The following is a 20,812-nucleotide window of genomic DNA, read 5'->3' as shown; positions in this document are numbered from 1 at the left end:
GGTGGATAGGAGTGACGTAAGAAGAGAATTAATAAATACTTTGGTTGAAGCAAGATAATTCATCTTTTGGGGAGGTTTCTGTGATTTTTTTTTTTTTTCTGTATGCTCTCTCTCATGGTCATTTTTCTTTCAGAATTTTATAAAATGAATCATTTTCTTTCATTTCCAGATTCAGCTTGGCAGTTGCCTTGGAACTACTAATTAGGTTTTACTTATGTAAGAGGAGAGAGACCTATTATTGTTGAAGGTTCATTTTTTTTAAGCCTATGCTTTAATATTCAAAACAGTTAAGGATTATGTCACAGCTATTTTGGAAATCATTGTATCTACAATGAATCTCAACAAAATGATAATGGGAAAATAGCTTGGTGCCTAGAAAATCCTTTGACAGAATTATGTAGACTTTGAGGGGTTTTTTAAAAATTATTTTTAAGAATTTGAATATAAAGCTAAAAATTAAAATAGAGCTTCAAGATATCAGCACACTTCCAGCATGACATTGTAATAGCAGCAGTTGAAGAAATACAAGAAGTGATCCAGAAGAGTTATCTAAATCCAAATTGTTATAGAACAATGAGCCAAAGGTCAAATCAATCACTACCTATGACACACTGTGGGAGGGAATGGCAAACTACTCCAGTATTTTTGCCACAAGAACGCCATGAACAGTATGAAAAGGTGAAAAGATATGACACCAGAAAATGAGCCCCACTGGTCAGAAGGTATCCAGTACACTCCTTGGGAAAAGCAGAGGGCAATTACTAATAGCTCCAGAAAGAATGAAGGGGCTGAGACAAAGAGGAAAAGACGCTCACTTGCGGATGTGTCTGGTGGTGAAAGTCAAGTCCGATGCTGTAAAGAACAGTATTGCATAGGAACCTGGAATGTTAGGTCCATGAATCAAGGTAAACTGGAAGTCGTCAAGCAGGAGGTGGCAAGAGTGAACATCACCATTTTAGGAATCAGTGAACCAAAACGGACAGGAAGCGGGGAATTTAATCCAGATGGCTATTATATCTGCTACTATGGGCAAGAATACTTTAGATGAAATGGAGTAGCCCTCAAAGTCAACAAAAAAGAGTCTAAAATTGGGTACAATCTTAAATATGACAGAATGATCTCGGTTCATTTCCAAAGCAAAGTATTCAACATCACAGATCCAAGATTATGCCTCAACCACTGATGCCAAAGAAACTGAAGTTGAACGGTTCTATGAAGACCTACAAGATCTAGAACTAACACCAAAAAAAAGATGTCCTTTTCATCATAGGGGATTGGAATGCAAAAGTAGGAAGTCAAGAGATACCTGGAGTAACAGGTAAGTTCGGCCTTGGTGTACAAAATGAAGCAAGGCAAAGGCTAATCGAGTTTTCTCAAGAGAACACACCAGTCATAGCAAACACCCTCCTACAACAGCAGGAGAAGACTCTACACATGGACATCACCAGATGGTCAACACCAAAATCAGGTTGATTATATTCTTTGCAGCCAAAGATGGAGAAGCTCTATACAGTCAGCAAAAACAAGACTGGGACCTGATTGTGGCTCAGATCATGAACTCTTTATTGCAAAATTCAGACTTAAATTGAATACAGTAGGGGAAACCACCAGGCCATTCAGGTATGACCTAAATAAATCCCTTATGATTATACAGTGGAAGTGAGAAACAGATTCAAGAGATGAGATCTGATAGACAGAGTGCCTGAAGAACTATGGATGGAGGTTCATATCAGGAGGCATGGATCAAGACAATCCCCAAGAAAAAGAAATGCAAAAAGGCAAAATGGTTGTCTGAGGAGGGCTTACACATAGCTGAGAGAAGAAGAGAAGTAAAAAGCAAAGGAGAAAAGAAAAGGAAAGGAACTCTGAATGCAGAGTTCCAGAGAAGAGCAAGGAGATGTAAGAAGGCCTTCTTAAATGAATGATTCAAAGAAGCAGAAGAAAACAATAGAATGGAAAAGAATAGAGATCTTTTCAAGAAAATTGGAGAGATCAAGGGAACATTTCATGCAAGGATGTGCATGATAAAAGACAGAAATGGTATGGACCTAACAGAAGCAGAAGATATTAAGAAGAGGTGGCAGGAAAACACAGAGAACCATACAAAAAAGTTCTTAATGATCTGGATAACCATAATGGTGTGGTCACTCACCTAGAGCCTGACATCTTGGCGTGCAAAGTCAAGTGGGCCATAGGAAGCATTACTATGAACAAAGCTAGTGGAAGTGATAGAACTCCAGCTGAGGTATTTCAAGTCCTAAAATATGATTCTGTTACAGTGCTATACTCAATATATCAGCAAATTTGGAAAACAGCAGTGGCCACACGACTGGAAAAGATCAGTTTTCATTTCAATCCCAAAGAAAGGCAATGCTGAAGAATGTTCTGTGGAAAATTCTTCAAGAGATGGGAATACCAGACCACCTGACCTGCCTCTCGAGAAACCTATATGCAGGTCAGGAAGCAACAGTTAGAACTGGACATGGAACAACAGACTGGTTCCAAATAGGAAAAGGAGTACCTCAAGGCTGTATATTGTCACCCTGCTTATTTAACTTGTATGCAGAGTACATCATGAGAAACGCTGGGCTGGCAGAAGAACAAGCTGGAATCAAGATTGCCGGGAGAAATATCAATAACCTCAGATATGCAGATGACAGCACCTTTATGGCAGAAAGTGAAGAGGAGCTAAAACCCTCCTGATGAAAGTGAAAGAGGAGAGTGAAAAAGTTGGCTTAAAGCTCAACATTCAGAAAACGAAGATCACGGCATCTGGTCCCATCATTTCATGGCAAATAGATGGGGAAACAGTGGAAACGGTGTCAGACTTTATTTTTTGAGGCTCCAAAATCACTGCAGATGGTGACTGCAGCCCTGAAATTAAAAGACGCTTACTCCTTGGAAGGAAAGTTATGACCAGCCTAGATAGCATATTCAAAAGCAGAGACATTACTTTGCCAACAAAGGTCCGCCTAGTCAAGGCTATGGGTTTTCCAGTAGTCATGTATGGATGTGAGAGTTGGACCGTGAAGAAGGCTGAACGGCGAAGAATTCATGCTTTTGAACTGTGGTGTTGGACAAGACTCATGAAAGTCCCTTGGACTGCAAGGAGATCCAACCAGTCCATTCTGAAGGAGATCAGCCCTGAGTGTTCTTTGGAAGGAATGATGCAAAAGCTGAAACTCCAGTACTTTGGCCACCTCATGAGAAGAGTTGACTCACTGGAAAAGACTCTGATGCTGGGAGGGATTGGGGCAGGAGGAGAAGGGGACGACAGAGGATGAGATGGCTGGATGGCATCACTGACTCGATGGACGTGAGTCTGAGTGAACTCCAGGAGTTGGTGATGGACAGGGAGGCCTGGCGTGCTGCGATTCATGGGGTCGCAGAGAGTCGGACATGACTGAGCAACTGAACTGAACTGAACTGAAGAAATGTTCAAACCACCACACAACTGCACTCATTTCACATGCTAGCAAAGTAGCGTTCAAAGTCCTTCAAGCCAGGCTTCAAGAGTATGTGAACCGAGAACTTCCACAAGTACAAGCTGGGTTTAGAAAAGGCAGAGGAACCAGAGATCAAATTGCCAACATTCACTGCATCATAAAGAAAGAAAAGGAATCCCAGAAAAGCATCTACTTTTGCTTCACTGACTATGCTAAAGCCCTTGTGTCGATCACAACAAACTGGAAAATTCTTAAAGACATGGGAATACAAGACCATCTTCCCCTCCTCCTGAGAAACCTGTGCAGGTTAAGAAGCAACAGTCGGAATCGGACATGGAGGAATGGACTGGTTCCAAAGTGGGAAAGGAGCACGACAAGGCTGAACACCATGAGAAATGCCAGGCTGGATGAATCACAAGCCGGAATCAGGATTTCTGGGATAAATGTCGATAACTTTAGATGCGCAGATGATATCACTCTAATGGGAGAAAGTGAAGAGGAACTAAAGAGCCTCTTGATGAGGGTGAAAAAGGAGAGTGAAAAATCTGACTTAAAACTCAGTATTCAAAAACTAAGATCATGGCATCCGGTCTCATCACTTCATGGCAAATAGAAGGGGGAAAAGTGGAAGCAGTGACAGGTTTTATTTTGGGGTCTCCAAAATCACTGCCGACAGTGATTGCAGCCATGAAATTAAAGACACTTGCTCCTTGGAAAGAAAGCTATGACAAACCTAGAAAGTGGATTAAAAAGCAGAGACGTCACTGTGCGAACAAAGCCCATATAGTCAAAGCTATGATTTTTCCAGTAGTCATGTACAGACGTGAGATTTGGACCATAAAGAAGGCTGAATGCCAAAGAACTGATGCTTTTGAATTGTGGTGCTGGAGTAGACACCTAAATGTTCACTGGACTGCAAGGAGATTAAACCAGTCAGTCCTAAAGGAAATCAACCATGAAAATTCAATGGAAGGACTAATGCTGAAGCTAAAGCTTCAATATTTTGGCTACCTGATGTGAAGAGTCAATTCATTTGAAAAGACCCTGATGCTGGGAAAGATTGAAGGCAAAGAGAGAAGAGGGCACAGAGGATGAGATGGTTAGTTAGCATTACTGACTCAACTGGACATGAATTTGAACAAAGTCTGGGAGATAGTGAAAAACAGTGGAGCCTGGCAGGCTGCAGTCCATGGGGTTGCAAGAGGTGGACAAGACTTAGTGACTGAACATCAACAACAACACGACATGTTACTCTCTTCATTTTTCAATTCAGTGCTATGTAGAATATCAGTAGCACAGTTCATTCCATTTCCAAGTCAAGAAACAACAAACTTTGTCTTCTTGAGAGAAGTTGTTAGAGGGAGTTGCTTTATGTCTAAATAATACCTCTCTGTTTCAGAAGCAAAACATCATAGGTACCAACTTTCACATTGAAGGTAATAAAAAACAAGCAAACAAATTTCAGAACATCTCAAGAATGAAAACAGTAGTTCTGCTATATACCCCATGGCCTATAAATAACAGTATCTTTTGTTGTTGTTCATTTGCTAAGTCATGCCCGACTCCCTGCAAACCCGTGGACCGCAGCATACAAGGCTTCCCTGTCTTAAACTTAAAATTTGCTAAGAAGGTAGGTCTTGTGTTATATGTTCTTACTATTTACACACAAAAAATAATAATGAGAAAAAACTGTGGGAAGTGATGGATAATTTTCTAGCCTGGAAGGGGGTGATAGTTTCATTAGTATGTACTTATCTTCAAAGCCATGGAGTTGTGTACATTAAATGTACATTTGCTTTTTACATGTCAATCATACCTCTAAATTGCTTTAAAAAAAGAAAATAAAATTGAAGTGACATCAAGTGGTAAGGAAGCTGAAAACTCTTAGTGACTTTGACTCAAGTGATTAATGCTGCATTTTTTTTGCCCATTCAGATTGACCATACTTTTTCTGCTGACTCCTTCCTGAGTAGTGGCTATTGCCTGGGGCATGACAGGTGCTCAGTCTATTACTTTTTAGATAAAAGAATGAATGAATGATGAAGGAAGGAAAGGATTGTGATACAGGAGAAGACTCTAGGAAGGAAGTCTTCCTTTCTCAAGACTTCCTTGAGAGTCTCTTGGACTGCAAGGGGATCAGAGGTAGGAAGGAAATAACTGACTAACAAATTCTAGGAAACACATGCAAAGACCACGTTTGCTGGTTACAAGCATTTGAAATCCCATTCTGTCTGTTGCTAACTCTATGACCATGGTCAAGCTAGTAAACCTCTCTATACCTCAGTTTCCCTCTGCTTTAAAAGAGGCTGTTGTGAAAAGTACATGCTACATTACGGAACAGCACTTTTAAAAGAACATGGAGCATAGTAAATGCCAAATAAATGCTAGCTATCAAGACTAGTATTAAGCTCTTATTCAGATAATTCAATACAAAAATCATTGACACCTATGAAATTAAGCCAGTGGGACTACAAACAACCTGTCTAGAGTCCAGGGATGTGGGCACAATGAACTTTGAAGTTCAACCTCCAAAGCTTGCACATGTCTTAGAAATTACTATTCTGTTGAAATGGTATAGCTTGATCCTTCCTAAACACTTCTCATGAAATTATTGGAGACACTGGCTCTCTGTGATAAAGCCTCAAGATCCTGGTTTACAAGGGCAGACATATCACTAGATATCCTTCTTGAGAGTTATCTTCTATTGATTTTCAGTATATTATTATCCTGTAGACTTGATACAAAACAGCAAATGGAGATGAAACCGTTTTATTACATGCAACCCCCCCAGTACACTGCTTAGAATTGCCTACATTTTGCTTTGCCTGCATGTGTGTGTGCTAAGTTGCTTCAGTCATGTCTGACTCTTTGTGACCCTGTGGACTATAGCCTCCCAGGCTCCTCTATCCATGGGATTCTCCAGGAAAGAATACTGGAGTAGGTTTCCATTTTTTTCCTCCAGGGTGTATCTTCCTGACCCAGGGATCGAACTCATGTCTCCTGCATTGGCAGGCAGGTTCTTTACCACCAGCACCCTCTGGGAAGCCCAGGAGCTTATTATATAACTCCATGGCTCAGAAAGGGTGGTTGTGTGTTGGAGTCAACCACTGTCTAAGACTCCTAAAGCATGCAAGCAGCTGGCAAATAAAATAGTAGTAAATCTTTCTGAAAGGAGAAGAGGAAGGATCCATTTATATATGTGACAGAACTCAAATTATGAATCCTTGGAAGTCAAGGACTGTGGCTACGCTGGTTGAATGAAGGAACACAGTGGCATAGAAATGTGCATATCAGTAAAGCAGATAGCATTTGCTATGCAAAGCCCACCTCTCTACCAGTCTCGATTAAGTAGTCTCTCTGACTGATAGGAGCTGGATTATATTGGAAGAACAACATATAACCTCTGTGCCTATGGAAACTGGTAAAAACGTAGATTTCTGCTTTTAAAATATCAGCAAATCAGATCCAATTATACCTGCGCTTCTAATATCTCTTACAACAAAATCTGTTCTCTCTTCTTTTCTATTTTTACCAAGGTGACTGCTATGGACTGAATTGTACTTTCTCCTTCCAAATTCTTATGTTGACGTTCTAACCCCTAACCTGACAATAGTTGGAGGTAGGGTCTTTAGAAGTTAATAAATTGGGCTTCCCTGATGGCTCAGATGGTAAAGAATCCACCTGCAATGCAGGAGACCTGGGTTTGATCCCTGGGTTAGGAAGATCCTCTGGAGAAGGGAATGGCAACCACTCTAGTAATCTTGCCTGGGATATCCTATGGACAGAGAAGCCTGGTGGGCTACAGTCCATAGGGTCACAAAAAGCCAGACACAACTGAGCGACTAAGCACAGCACAAGGTTATTAATGAGATGACTTGAGGGTGGAGCTCTAATCTAATAGGACACATGACCCTATGAGAAGAGAAAGCTCTCTCAGGATAAGCACAGAGAAAAGGCCACGGGAGGAAGCAGCAGGAAGACACTTGTCTGCAAGCCAAGAAGAGAGACCTCACCAGAAACTGGATGGGTCAGAACTTTGCTCTTAAATTTCCCCGCTTCCAAAACCGTGGAAAATAAAATGTGTGTTAAGTCACCTAGACTATAGTATCCCGTGAAGGCAGCCTAAACTGATGGTGACAGTCATGCCCTGGAGAGTAAGAGCTTTATAAACACACTCACAGCTCTGCTGGGTCACACTCACCATTAGTAGCCTATCCCCTACTTGCAATCTTCCATCTTTCTGTGCAGCTCCTCCGTCAATAATTTTAGTGACATAAATGCTATTGTCTCCAGGAATGTGCTGGTTTCCCACACCTCCTGCGATACTGAAGCCTAAACCTACAGAAAAGGAACAGAAAAACAAAAGCCTTGTATTGGTTCAAGAAACTGCTATTAGTCACACTTCAACAGTCAAAGAAAACTAAGCTTTCATTTGTTACAATAGTAATAAATAACAATAAATTCCACTCCAATCAACTTTGCTCTTTAAATATTTGAAAGCTTGCTGATTAATGCTAATAAAGCAGAACACAAGTGTAGTCCTGCCCACGTTTAGTCTATGGGCTCCTCTTTGTTGATGCTGTTGTTACTTTAGCATAGCAAACAGAAGTAGTGCCAGTCATTTGGGTAGAGACCTAGATATTTTTGACATTTCAAAATGAAAAGTCCAGCCATTTGAAGAGTTGACAAATTTGGAGATAAGAGCCATGAAGAAGATACATTGGATATTGGTGTAATAATTTCAGAGAGAAGATAAGGATTTGTTCATTGCTTGCCCTTCATGTTTCCTTCTCCGGGCACCTTGTCATATTTTCAGACTTCCTGGCACTTCCTGCTATTAACTTGTAGTTAAAAGAGAATGAAAACAAATGAATTATCCCTGCACACAGTCTAAAGAATAAAGAGGTTATATACTTTGACTATATTATTTTTATAGCAAACCATGAAATATCAAATCATTATTAAACATGGAAATTATCCATTTTGAGAGAAGAATTTTATGCTGCTATGGCATATAAATTTCTTCCAGTTTTACTGATATATAATTGACATAGTACTGTATAAGATTAAGGTACATAGAATGATGATTTGATTTATATACATCATGAAATGTCTGTCATAATAAGTTCAGTGAATATCCATCATATATAGATACAAAATGAAACAGAAGCAAATTTTTCCTTGTGATGAGAATCCTTAGGATTTCCTCTCTTAACTTTCATATCTAACATACAGCAGTGTTAATTATGTTACATATTACACCCCTTGTATTATTTATCTTATAAGTGAAAATTTGTATGTTTGTGCCTTCATCTAACTGCCCCTTGTCATCCCTCAACTCTTGGTAATCACAAGCTTGATCTCTTCTTCTATGATTGAATTTGCTTGAAGTATAATAAACCTACACTACTATGCTAGCTCCTATTTACAACATAGTGATTAGATATTTCTATACATTTCAAAATAATCACCATAAGAAGTCTAGTTACAATATGTCACTGTACAAAAATATTACATAGTTATTGACTATATTCCTCACATTGTGCATTTCACAATCATGACTCATTCATTTTGCAGGTAAAAGTTTGTACCTCTTAATCTTCCTCACCTATTTCTTCCCCACCCATCCACTTTTCTCTCCTCTGGCAAACACTTTATTTTATCTGTATTTAGAGCTCTGTTTCCATTTTGCTATGTTTGTTCATTTGTTTTAGTTTTTAGATTTCACACATAAGTGAAATTATACAGTATCTGTCTTTCTCTGTCTGATTTATTTCACGTAGCATAATATCCTCTAGGTCTATCCATGTTGTCACAAACTTTAATTTATATTAAACTATGGAATGACAACAAGAATAGAGTTTTTAAAAAATCATTATGAGGCCATTTTAAAAGAATAACTGATGGACTCTCTAAAAGTATAAGAACAAAAAACCTTCTCAGAATATGATTGAATACATATTCAGTACAATACTTGTAGCATATATTTTCATTGTATTTGAAAATTATTACAATTAACATGCAATTACTCAGAAAGGAAGATATAAATAAAAACTTCTGTTACTAAAGACAGAAAATTTCTGTAACTTATTTGTCTTAAGCAATTACCACCCCTCCTCCAGTTTTTAAAAAAATTCATACACTTGTTTTATGAGGAAATTATAATAAAAATTTTCGGCACTTTATAAAACAATAAAAAATACTCCATTTCACTATCCTTGTATTGAATAAATACTGAATAGGGCTGTATGCTGTTCTTAAGATAGCATAAATAATTAGTTAATGGAAAAATAATGGCATGGTAAATTATAAAGTAACACCTCTGGAATGATATTTCAAGTGAAACGGTTTTTTTAATTAAATTAACTATAATAGTTAACAATAAAAGAAAAATGAATTTAAATTGATGGGCACTTAAAGTAAGTGTTATTTAATTTCCTACTAGAGAGATGACTATTCTTTATTGATGTTTTGACATTGTATAGCTCTATAAATGTATTTCTTTGCCTCATATTTAAAGAATTTGTATATCAAGTGAAAGATGACCAAGAGTAAATAAAATGTCCCCAACTGGCATTTTCTATGAAATTGAAAATACATATCAGCTCATATTTTCCAAAACTGTTACTTCATATTTATATATGATTATAGGGAAGTTTAAAAAACATACCAATATTTACAAAAGCTTCATAGCCACAGGCTAGGATCAATCTACCGCATTACAACAGTACAAAAGTCATTCCAAACTGTGGACGAGAGGTTAAAGAAAACCCAGGGACTCTGATCCACACCTACTATGCCAACAGTAAATGCCACAGCCGGTCTGAGTTACCGAAGAGCTAAGAAAACAAATCACCACCGCAAACAAGGATAAGTCCAACAGCGGGAATAGCTATGTAGTTGACATTTGAAGTTGAGGATTTTACCAAGACAATGAAATCGCTATGGATACTGTAGACATAAATATACCAGCTAAAGAGGAAATAACTTTTTCCCTCTAAGATTAGACTTAAGTACTCCTTAACTGGTGATTTTGCTTAAGATGAAGTAATTTTAGTAGGAGCTAGAGAACTGGTCTAAAGGTATAGAACTAAACATTTTCCCTAATTTCCCTTACTTAGATGGAACATGGCTATATTTAAAAATTATCAATATTTGCTCAACATTCAATCATTCAGTTTAACATGATAAGTTAAATGTATAGCTTATGTCTATATCCAGAAGACAAGGTTATTTACAGGCAGAAATATCCATCTGTGTTATAAAATAGAATCTGGTCCTGTCCATCCATCCATCCATTCATTTATTCATTCATTCACTCACTCACATATCCATTCATTCAACAAGCATCTCCTGAGTGCATACCATGCATTGTAAAACCAGCTGCTATTAACTGCAGCCAACATAAATGTAAAAAAATGGATTGACCAGAAACACTACAGAAATAATGACCCATGAGTTCATAAGAGTAAGTGTGGTTGAACCTGGCTGAAGCAATGCTCTAAACTTAGCTGATGGTACTGATGTTTGGAGGGCTGCTCTGTGAAGACACATGTGGGCTAGTCCCACCAAGCAAGAAGCCCAAATTCAAACCATGAGTTTGGAGGCATTGGCTTCCTTACACACACTCTGCTAAAACAGAGGTAGTCTCTCTACTTTATAGGACCATCGCCTCCCTTCATGTGCTCATACTTCACTCCTTCAATCCACTCTAGACACACTGACGGCCTTGACATTTCTAGAACACCCCAGACACCCTTCCATCTCAAGGCATTTGCTCTAGCTGTTGCTGTTGCCTGGAACACTCTGCCTTCAGGGCATTGTTAAAATTTCAATTTCTTTGGAAGCCTGACTCTGACCTGTCTGTTTAATAACTGTCCCCTAACAATCCACCCCACCTCCTTATCCTGCTCTATTCTCACTGTCCCTTAGTGCTTACCACCTTGTAATATACTAGATAAATCATTTATATATATATATATATATATATATATATTTTACTTTACAATACTGTATTGGTTTTGCCATACATCGACATGAATCCGCCATGGGTGTATATTTTATTTTTTTATTGTCCATCTTCTTGGTGAAAATATAAACTCCGGATGACAGGGATTTTTAACGGTTTCATGCTATGCAGTAGAACAAGGGTAGGTACACAGTTACCTCTTAAATACACACTAAATGAAAGAATGGATAAGCAAATGAATAGAAGAGCACAAGGAAAGCCACCTGTCTCTGAGAAAGATTCCCCTTAAAGAGGAAGCTGGTGGCTTTAAAGAGAGGGGGACCGCTGAGAAAGCGGGTGTCCTCAGTTAGATCTGATAACTGCATGGGGCAGGCCATTGCCACACGCGCAGTCTGGTTACCTCCCCATCTTAGTCTACACAGAGCTTATAGCAACCGCTGGGGAGGCAGGGGGTGACAGCAGAGGCATCCTCGAGTCCTGACCATCCCATCTAGTGACGGTGTGAACTGCAGTCCCACCCTCCTAATCTGTAACAGGGGAATAAGTGTATCTATGCTCTAGAGTAACTGGCACATAATGGAGATTCTTTTTTTCAAAATTTCTTTTGAAAATATTTATGCTGTTTTGAAATGTTATATTCCATTTACAGTTATTGTAAAATAGATTCTTTTTAAAAAATATTTATTTATTTATTTGGCTGTGTTGGTCTCAGGTACGGCAGATGGGATCTTCCGCTGTGGCGTGAGGGCTTCTCTCTAGCTGTGGCTCATGAGCTTAGCTGCCCCAAGGCAATGTGGGATCTTAGTTCCCCAGCCAGAGATCGAACCTGTGTCCCCCACATTGGAAGGCAGATTCTTTAACACTGGACCACCAGGGAAGTCGCACAAAACAGATTCTTGATAAATAAAAATTCTCTGCTTTAGGAAGCTCTCAAGTTGTCTGGAAAAATGAATACCTAAACATCTTGACATAACTGAACTGGTTAGGATCAGCTTTATCATGGTACTATGATATGTGAGTACAGAGGGGACCATGACTTACTTCTAGAAGAGCAGGAGAAATTAACAGAAGGTTTAGCATTCAGGCTGGTTCTTCAATATTGAGTTTGAATTGATAAAAGAGAATGCATTTTTCAAACCAATACATCCAAACTGACTCAGTGACTAAAGAGTCAGCTGCCCTGACTTAGATCACAAAATGTTCGTAAAATCCCAGCTCCCCTGTGCTGGAACTTGAGACAGACATGCCTAGCAAACACTCAAAACCTATATTATGGTAAGATAGATAAGCCAGAGTGGTCCTTAACAAGATAAATACAATGACTAGTATAAAGATACACCACACACAAAAATAAACTCAAAATGAATTAAAGATCTAAATGTAAGACCAGAAACTATAAAACTCCTAGAGGAGAACATAGGCAAAACACTCTCCAACATAAATCACGGCAGGATCCTCTATGATCCACCTCCCAGAATACTGGAAATAAAAGCAAAAACAAACAAATGGGATCTAATTAAAATTAAAAGCTTCTGCACAACAAAGGAAAATATAAGCAAGGTGAAAAGACAGCCTTCTGAATGGGAGAAAATGAAGGAACTGACAAACAGTTAATCTCAACAATATACAAGCAACTTAGGCAGCTCAATTCCAGAAAAATAAACGACCCAATCAAAACATGGGCCAAAGAACTAAATAGACATTTCTCCAAAGAAGGCATATGGATGACTAACAAACACATGAAAAGATGCTCAACATCACTCGTTATTAGAGAAATGCAAATCAAGACCACAATGAGGTACCACTTCACACCAGTCAGAATGGCTGCAATCCAAAAGTCTACAAGCAATAAATGCTGGAGAGGGTGTGGAGAAAAGGGAACCCTCCTACACTGTTGGTGGGAATGCAAACTAGTACAGCCACTATGGAGAACAGTGTGGAGATTCCTTAAAAAATTGCAAATAGAACTGCCTTATGACCCAGCAATCCCACTGCTGGGCATACACACCGAGGAAACCAGAATTGAAAGAGACACATGTACCCCAGTGTTCATCGCAGCACTGTTTATAATAGCCAGGACATGGAAATGACCTAGATGTCCATCAGCAGAAGAATGGATAAGAAAGCTGTGGTACATATACACAATGGAGTATTACTCAGCCATTAAAAAGAATACATTTGAATCAGTTCTGATGAGATGGATGAAACTAGAGCCAATTATACAGAGTGAAGTAAGCCAGAAAGAAAAACACCAATACAGTATACTAACACATATATATGGAATTTAGAAAGATGGTAATGATGACCCTGTATGCGAGACAGCAAAAGAGACACAGATGTGTAGAGCAGACTTTTGGACTCTGAGGGAGAGGGAGAGGGTGGGATGATTTGGGAGAATGGCATTGAAACAGGTATACTATCATGTAAGAAAGGAATCGCCAGTCTATGTTCGATGCAGGATACAGGATGCTTGGGGCTGGTGCACGGGGGTGATCCAGAGAGATGATATGGGGTGGGAGGTGGGAGGGGGGGTTCATGTTTGGGAACTCATGTACACCCATGGTGGATTCATGTCAATGTATGGCAAAACCAATACAGTATTGTAAAGTAAAATAAAGTAAAAATAAAATAAATTAAAAAAGATTTGATTAAGGAACACTGATTTTTGTTAAGTGACCAATTTAGAGAATGGGTTACAGCACTGAAAAGATGTGTCCATGATAAACAAATAGACCCAGATCATCAGGAGATAGCAAACTAATCAATTATAAATTAAACTCAGTGACAAGAGTTGGTAGGTCTCATCCTAAAAACTGACCCTAGCACTATTGACTGTGAAATGTTTGGCTCTTAAGGATAATACTAAACAAGCCTAGGCAGTATCAGTGTTAAAGAAAGTGGACATAAAATGAGTATGAAAATCACAAAGGAAGTAAAATCAGTGGATATTTTATACTCTGGCAAAGGGAGAAAGCAAGTGAAATTTAAACACCTAATTCTCCAAATTAAAAACTGATCCATTTGACAAACATGTGATGTGCAAATAATTTCAGGATTACTTTCAGTGCATAAAGCTGGGTTTCTCTTTGCATATTGCTTGCATATCCCCAAGTTGTATATCCTCAGGTCAGCTTCAGGGATGCAGGCACAGGGAACGGATTGTCTACATGCTGTATAAAGCCTTTAACTTAACCTTTCCCAAAGCAGTCTTTTCCTCCTCCTATGAAAAAAAGGACATGAAGAATCCCCGTGCACCCTCTCCCCTTGTCTGACTGGGCTGAGGAGCAGGTGTCGGTGACAGAGGGAAGCCTGAAGGAGGAAGTCTTGGGAGCACAGACTGATACTGTGTGGGAGAAGCTTAGAATAAAACCCCCAAAGCCTGTAAGAGTCATGTGATTACAAAGTAGACACACAGTCTTTTTTGGACAGTACAGTAGGAATTATTGGTGGGCGTGAGTAAGGAAGGGACAGCGCCGAGGCTCTGAGTGCAGGGTCCACCATTTGTCCAGGGGGCCATGACTAGGGATATGTTGATATTTGACCCCGCAGCCATCTGAGATGAGCTGCTTTTCTGCCACTGTGTTTTCAAATTCATCCGTGTCAAACGGCTCAGTAGTAAAGAGTCCGCTGCCAGTGCAGGAGTCACAGGTTCAATCCCTGATCCTGGGAGATCCCATATGTTGCAGAGCAACTGGGTCCACGGCCACAACTATCAAGCCTGTGCTCTGGAGACCCAGAGCTGCAAGTACTGAAGCCCATGCACCCGAGAGGCCATGCTCTGCAACAAGGGAAGCCGCTGCAATAAGAAGCCCATGAACCGCAACTAGACAAAAGCCCACACAGCAACGAAGACCAAGCACACTCAAAATGTATAAATAAAATTGCAAAAAACAAAACAAAACAAAAAAACCTTAGTAAATCCTCACTTCTCAGAGATGTGGATCTTCTGGTGGCCAGGGAACATGAACTAGGCCCTGGGGAAGGCCTCAGTTACATGTTCCTTGTTCTGCATCTTGGTGAGGATGGACATTATAACTTGGCTCCTATGGATCCTGACCACTGTGCCCTGGGCCTTTCCAAAGGCACCGCGCATACCTGTCTGGAGACCATCAGATCCAGCAAAGGGCAATAGTCTTTATGGGCGTAAAGAGCTATGTCCCATGACGTCTTATGATCACTCAATAACTTGGCTCAACTTCATTTTAAATGACTTTATCAGGTGGACACTCTGAGGCATCTCCAAAACTTTAGCATTATTATATTAAGCTGACTGCTTCTGTCATAGTTTATCTAGGATCTGCAACATAGGGTGTTTAGCGCTTTACAAAACAACAAAACCAAATCTATAGTGGTATTCTGTACACTCTGACTACATGATTTTATTAAAGGAAATACAGAATCCAGCCTAGAGCCTCACAGGCCTTGTCTGGGAAAACTTCTGAAGGTGCATGCATTTCAGTGGACAAATAAAACAAAAAACTTTACCTGTGGGTCTAGTCTACACAGATAACAGATGATTTTACATCTATCCTTCAGAAAAAAAAAAAAAAAAATCTTTGCTTAAAAAAATACCAGAATGTGCTTTTCATTTTGAGACAATAATTTATCTCATTGAGTGTTAAAAATATGATTAATTAAAGAGCAAAGCTGTATATTCTTACTCTCTAGATTCTTCCTGGCCTCAAAGGACAAAGTTTGGAACTGAAAGAAGGGTTCTATTTTAAATTTGTACAGCACCGGCTAGGTAGGCTCAAACCTACTTAAGGGTCTCTCACAGAGCACGCAATTAACTCACCACAGTCAACATTCCAAACTTTTCTTCTATGGACCTCAAAATACCTACTCATACTTTTAGCCTAAAACCAGTCCTATTTTATTATGAAAAGTCTCCATGTCTATATCTACCATTTCTCAAAGCAATGAGCAACATTCTTGTTTGTAAACCTAAATCTTCTCCTTCACCCTATAATTTTTTTCATTATTCTTTTTTTCCTCTCTAGAATATTCAGTCTCTTACCATCAATGCTTTTATTCTGTTCCAGCTTTGACCATACTTCTGTCCTACCCGAAAAGACCTTCTCTTCAACTTACTGCAGCCTCTTTTACTGAAAGAGCTGGAGTTTCCAAACAGGGATCTTTAGTTACTAACTTCATTTCTGTATCACATATAGTTTTCTCAGACTCTTCCATGTGACTCCACACAATACAGTCTATTCACATGGCAGTGGCTATAGGCTGAATTATGTCTTTTCTAAAAACAGACCAAAGTCCTAAGTCCTGTTAGCTGTGAGTGGTGTTAGTTACTCAGTTGTGTCTGACTCTTCATGATCCCATGGACTGTAGCCTGCCAGGTTCCTCTGTCCATGGAATTCTCTAGGCCAGAATACTGGAGTGGGGAGCCACTCCCTTCTCCAGGGCATCTTCCTGACATGGGGATCAAACTGAGGTTTCCTACATTGCAGGAGGATCCTTTACCATCTAAGCTACCAGGGAAGCATTACCTGTGAATGTGACTTTCTTTGGAACCAGGGTTTTGGCAGATGGAATCAACTTTAGATGAAGTTATATGATATTATAAAGAAAGCTGAGCCTGAAGAATGGATGCTTTAGAACTGTGGTATTGGAGAAGACTCTTGAGAGTCCCTTGGATTGTAAGGAGATGCAATTAGTCCGTCCTAAAGGAAATCAGGCCTGAATATTCTTAGGAAGGACTGATGTTGAAGCTGAGACTCCAGTACTTGGTCCATCTGATGCGAAGAACTGACTCATTTGAAAAGACCCTGATGTTAGGAAAGATTGAAGGCGGGAGGAGAAGGGGACAATGGAGGATGAGATGGTTGGATGGCATCACTGACACGATGGACGTGCGTTTGAGTAAGCTCCGGGAGTTGGTGATGGACAGGGAAACCTGGCGTGCTGCAATCCATGGGGTCGCAAAGATTCGGACAGGACTGAGCCACTGAACTGAACTGATACTGGATTAGTGTGAGCCCCAATCTAATGATTAGTGTCTTTATTAGAAGAGGAAATTTGAACCCAGAAACACACAGAGACGAATGGACATGATGACAGAGAGGAGGATGGTACACCTGCAAGTCAAGGAATGCCAAGGACTGCCAGCAACCACCAAAACCAGAGGAGGAGCACGAACCAGACTCCCCCCAGAGCCCTCCAGGAGGAATCAATCAGGCTGACACCCTGATCCCAGACCTGCAGGCTCTAGAACTGTTAAGAGAATAAATTTACGTTCTTTCAAGTGACCTAGTTTATGATGATTTGTTAAGCTGTGTTGTTGTTGTTTAGTTATTAAGTCATGTCCGGCTCTTTTGCGACCCCATGGACTGTAGCCATCCCGGCTCCTCTGTCCATGCGATTTCTCAGACAAGAATACTGGAGTAGATTGCCATTTCCTTCTCCAGGGGATCTTCCCAGTCCAGGAATTGAACCTGCATCGCCTGCATTGGCAGGTGGATTCTTTACCACTGAGACACCAGGGAAGCCCATTTGTTAAAGTAGCACCAGGAAATTAATAGAGCATCTAATTCATACAGTTTAAGTAGTGGTAAGGGTGTCTACCTCTTTCCTTTCCTTTATTTGCTTATTAAAAAAATTATTTATTTTTAAATTTTTAATTAATTTTTAAATTGAAGGATAATTGCTTTACAGAAATTTTGTTGGTTTATGCCAAATATCAACATGAATCAACCATTGGTATACATATATCAACCTCTTTCTAATGAAATCATATATATACACACACAAGCCTGGGTACTTTTCAACATAGCAGCAGTAATTGAAACTATGAAAAATAAACTCAAAATGGATTAAAGATCTAAATGTAAGACCAGAAACTATAAAACTCCTAGAGGAGAACATAGGCAAAACACTCTCAGACATAAATCACAGCAGGATCCTCTATGATCCACCTCCCAGAATTCTGGAAATAAAAGCAAAAATAAACAAATGGGATCTAATTAAAATTAAAAGCTTCTGCACAACAAAGGAAAATATCAGCAAGGTGAAAAGACAGCCTTCTGAATGGGAGAAAATAATAGCAAATGAAGCAACTGACAAACAACTAATCTCAAAAATATACAAGCAACTTATGCAGCTCAATTCCAGAAAAATAAACGACCCAATCAAAAAATGGGCCAAAGAACTAAATAGACATTTCTCCAAAGAAGACATATGGATGGCTAACAAACACATGAAAAGATGCTCAACATCACTCATTATCAGAGAAATGCAAATCAAAACCACAATGAGGTACCACTTCACACCAGTCAGAATGGCTGCGATCCAAAAATCTGCAAGCAATAAATGCTGGAGAGGGTGTGGAGAAAAGGGAACCCTCCTACACTGTTGGAAACTAGTACAGCCACTATGGAGAACAGTGTGGAGATTCCTTAAAAAATTGCAAATAGAACTCCCTTATGACCCAGCAATCCCACTGCTGGGCATACACACCGAGGAAACCAGAATTGAAAGAGACACATGTACCCCAATGTTCATCGCAGCACTGTTTATAATAGCCAGGACATGGAAACAACCTAGATGTCCATCAGCAGATGAATGGATAAGAAAGCTGTGGTACATATACACAATAGAGTATTACTCAGCCGTTAAAAAGAATTCATTTGAATCAGTTCTGATGAGATGGACGAAACTGGAGCCGATTATACAGAGTGAAGTAAGCCAGAAAGAAAAACACCAATACAGTATACTAACACATATATATGGAATTTAGAAAGATGGCAATGACGACCCTGTATGCAAGACAGGAAAAAAGACGCAGCTGTCTATAATGGACTTTTGGACTCTGAGGGAGAGGGAGAGGGTGGGATGATATGGGAGAATGGCTTTCTATCATGTATACTATCATGTAAGAATTGAATCGCTAATCTATGTCTGACGCAGGATACAGCATGCTTGGGGCTGGTGCATGGGGATGACCCACAGAGATGTTATGGGGAGAGAGGTGGGAGGGGGGTTCATGTTTGGGAACACATGTAAGAATTAAAGATTTTAAAATTAAAAAAAAAAAAGAAAAAAAAAATAAAGAATATTGACATAAAAAATAAATAAATAAATAAAACATCAAAAAAAAAAAAAAAGAAAGAAAATGAATTCCCCACAAGAAAGAGATTATAGAGAGAATAGGATTCTGTGGTGTATGCCTTGAGGAATAACTATTATTTGAGAGAAGTGAATTTGGCCTGTATCCCCAGTTTCTGATACAGCCTATATGGCGTGGGCTCCCGAATTTGCATTTCTAATAGGCCCTCACATGATGTTAATGCTAGTGGCATGAGGACCGCATTGTGAGAAACACTGTTTCAGAGCAATAAAATAAAGATAATATAATAATATAAAATGAAGTGAGAAATAGTAAAAGAAATAAGGGAAGAAACAGGGTAGTATAATATGAGAGTAGGAATATAAAAGTAATCAGTATTTGTTCTATGTAATGCAGCAAGAACAAGGGCCTATCAGGAATTCCTAATTTTTTGGAAGAAAATTCTGGATGACTGGGTGGGTTCCTTGCCTGGGAGAACTGTCTAGTTTGTAGTTACTTCATTCATTCCCAATAGGAGAGGATGGCATGAAATGTGTGTGTATATATACGTGCATGTGTGTGTGCTAAGTTGCTTCAGTTGTGTCTGATTTTTTGCAACTCTATGAACTGTTAGCCCGCCAGACCCTGTCCATGGGATTCTCCAAACAAGAATTCTGGAGTAGACTGCCATGCCCTCCTCCAGGGGATCTTTCTGACCCAGGGATCAAACTGGTGTCTCTTGTGACCCCTGCATTACAGGTGTATTCTTTGTTCTTTGTCAACTGAGCTAGCTGGGAAGCGTGTGTGTGTGTGTGTGTTTTACTGCAGTTCACAAAATCATTAAGTGCTTATCCGATCATTCTTACTTTAGTGTAAAGGCTCATGATCACATTCCTTGATTCCAGTCTTTCCTTGCCTGATTTTCCAAGCTATTCAGTGAAGACTTTCCAGGCTACTCTTTCCCTAAAATTCCACATTCATTCTGTTGCTATTACTTGAAATGGTCCATCACTGTTCTATAGGAATGCTATTTACCTTCTTCTCACTAGTCCTTACTTGTCTGCTCCGAAGCTTCCCTGCAAGCAGGATGATCTTGCTGTGCTGGTTTTATATTAGTACTCCTGTTTCCCCATCTGAAATGCCTTGAGCATTTTAATTTTCAAGACCACTCAAGTCTTGGCCAACTCTAAGCCGTTCATTTCTAAGTTGAACCACAGCAATTATCTGTATCAACCTTTCACTTCTATTTATTGGGTTGGTCAAAAAGTTCAATTATGTTTTCCCATAAGATGTTACAGAAATACCTGAACAAACTTTTTGGCCAATCCAATAAATAGAATG

The 20,812-nt window shown here is 39.4% G+C and overlaps 1 protein-coding gene across 2 annotated transcripts in view; it reads right to left on the bottom strand.

Annotated features, from left to right (window-relative positions):
* Positions 1 to 20,812, bottom strand: part of DLG2 (discs large MAGUK scaffold protein 2) — a 1,427,480-nt gene that overhangs the window by 616,352 nt on the left and 790,316 nt on the right. For both annotated transcript variants that reach the window (XM_052662441.1, XM_052662442.1), the window contains one exon: positions 7,648 to 7,784. In XM_052662441.1, coding sequence (XP_052518401.1) covers positions 7,648 to 7,784 — 137 coding nt within the window. The remainder of the gene's footprint in view (positions 1 to 7,647; positions 7,785 to 20,812) is intronic.

This window comes from Budorcas taxicolor, chromosome 25, assembly GCF_023091745.1.
Source record: "Budorcas taxicolor isolate Tak-1 chromosome 25, Takin1.1, whole genome shotgun sequence".
In the NCBI taxonomy this organism is placed as follows: domain Eukaryota; kingdom Metazoa; phylum Chordata; class Mammalia; order Artiodactyla; family Bovidae; genus Budorcas; species Budorcas taxicolor.
Note: the sequence above shows the minus strand (reverse complement) of the source record. Positions and strands in the feature narration are given on the sequence as shown.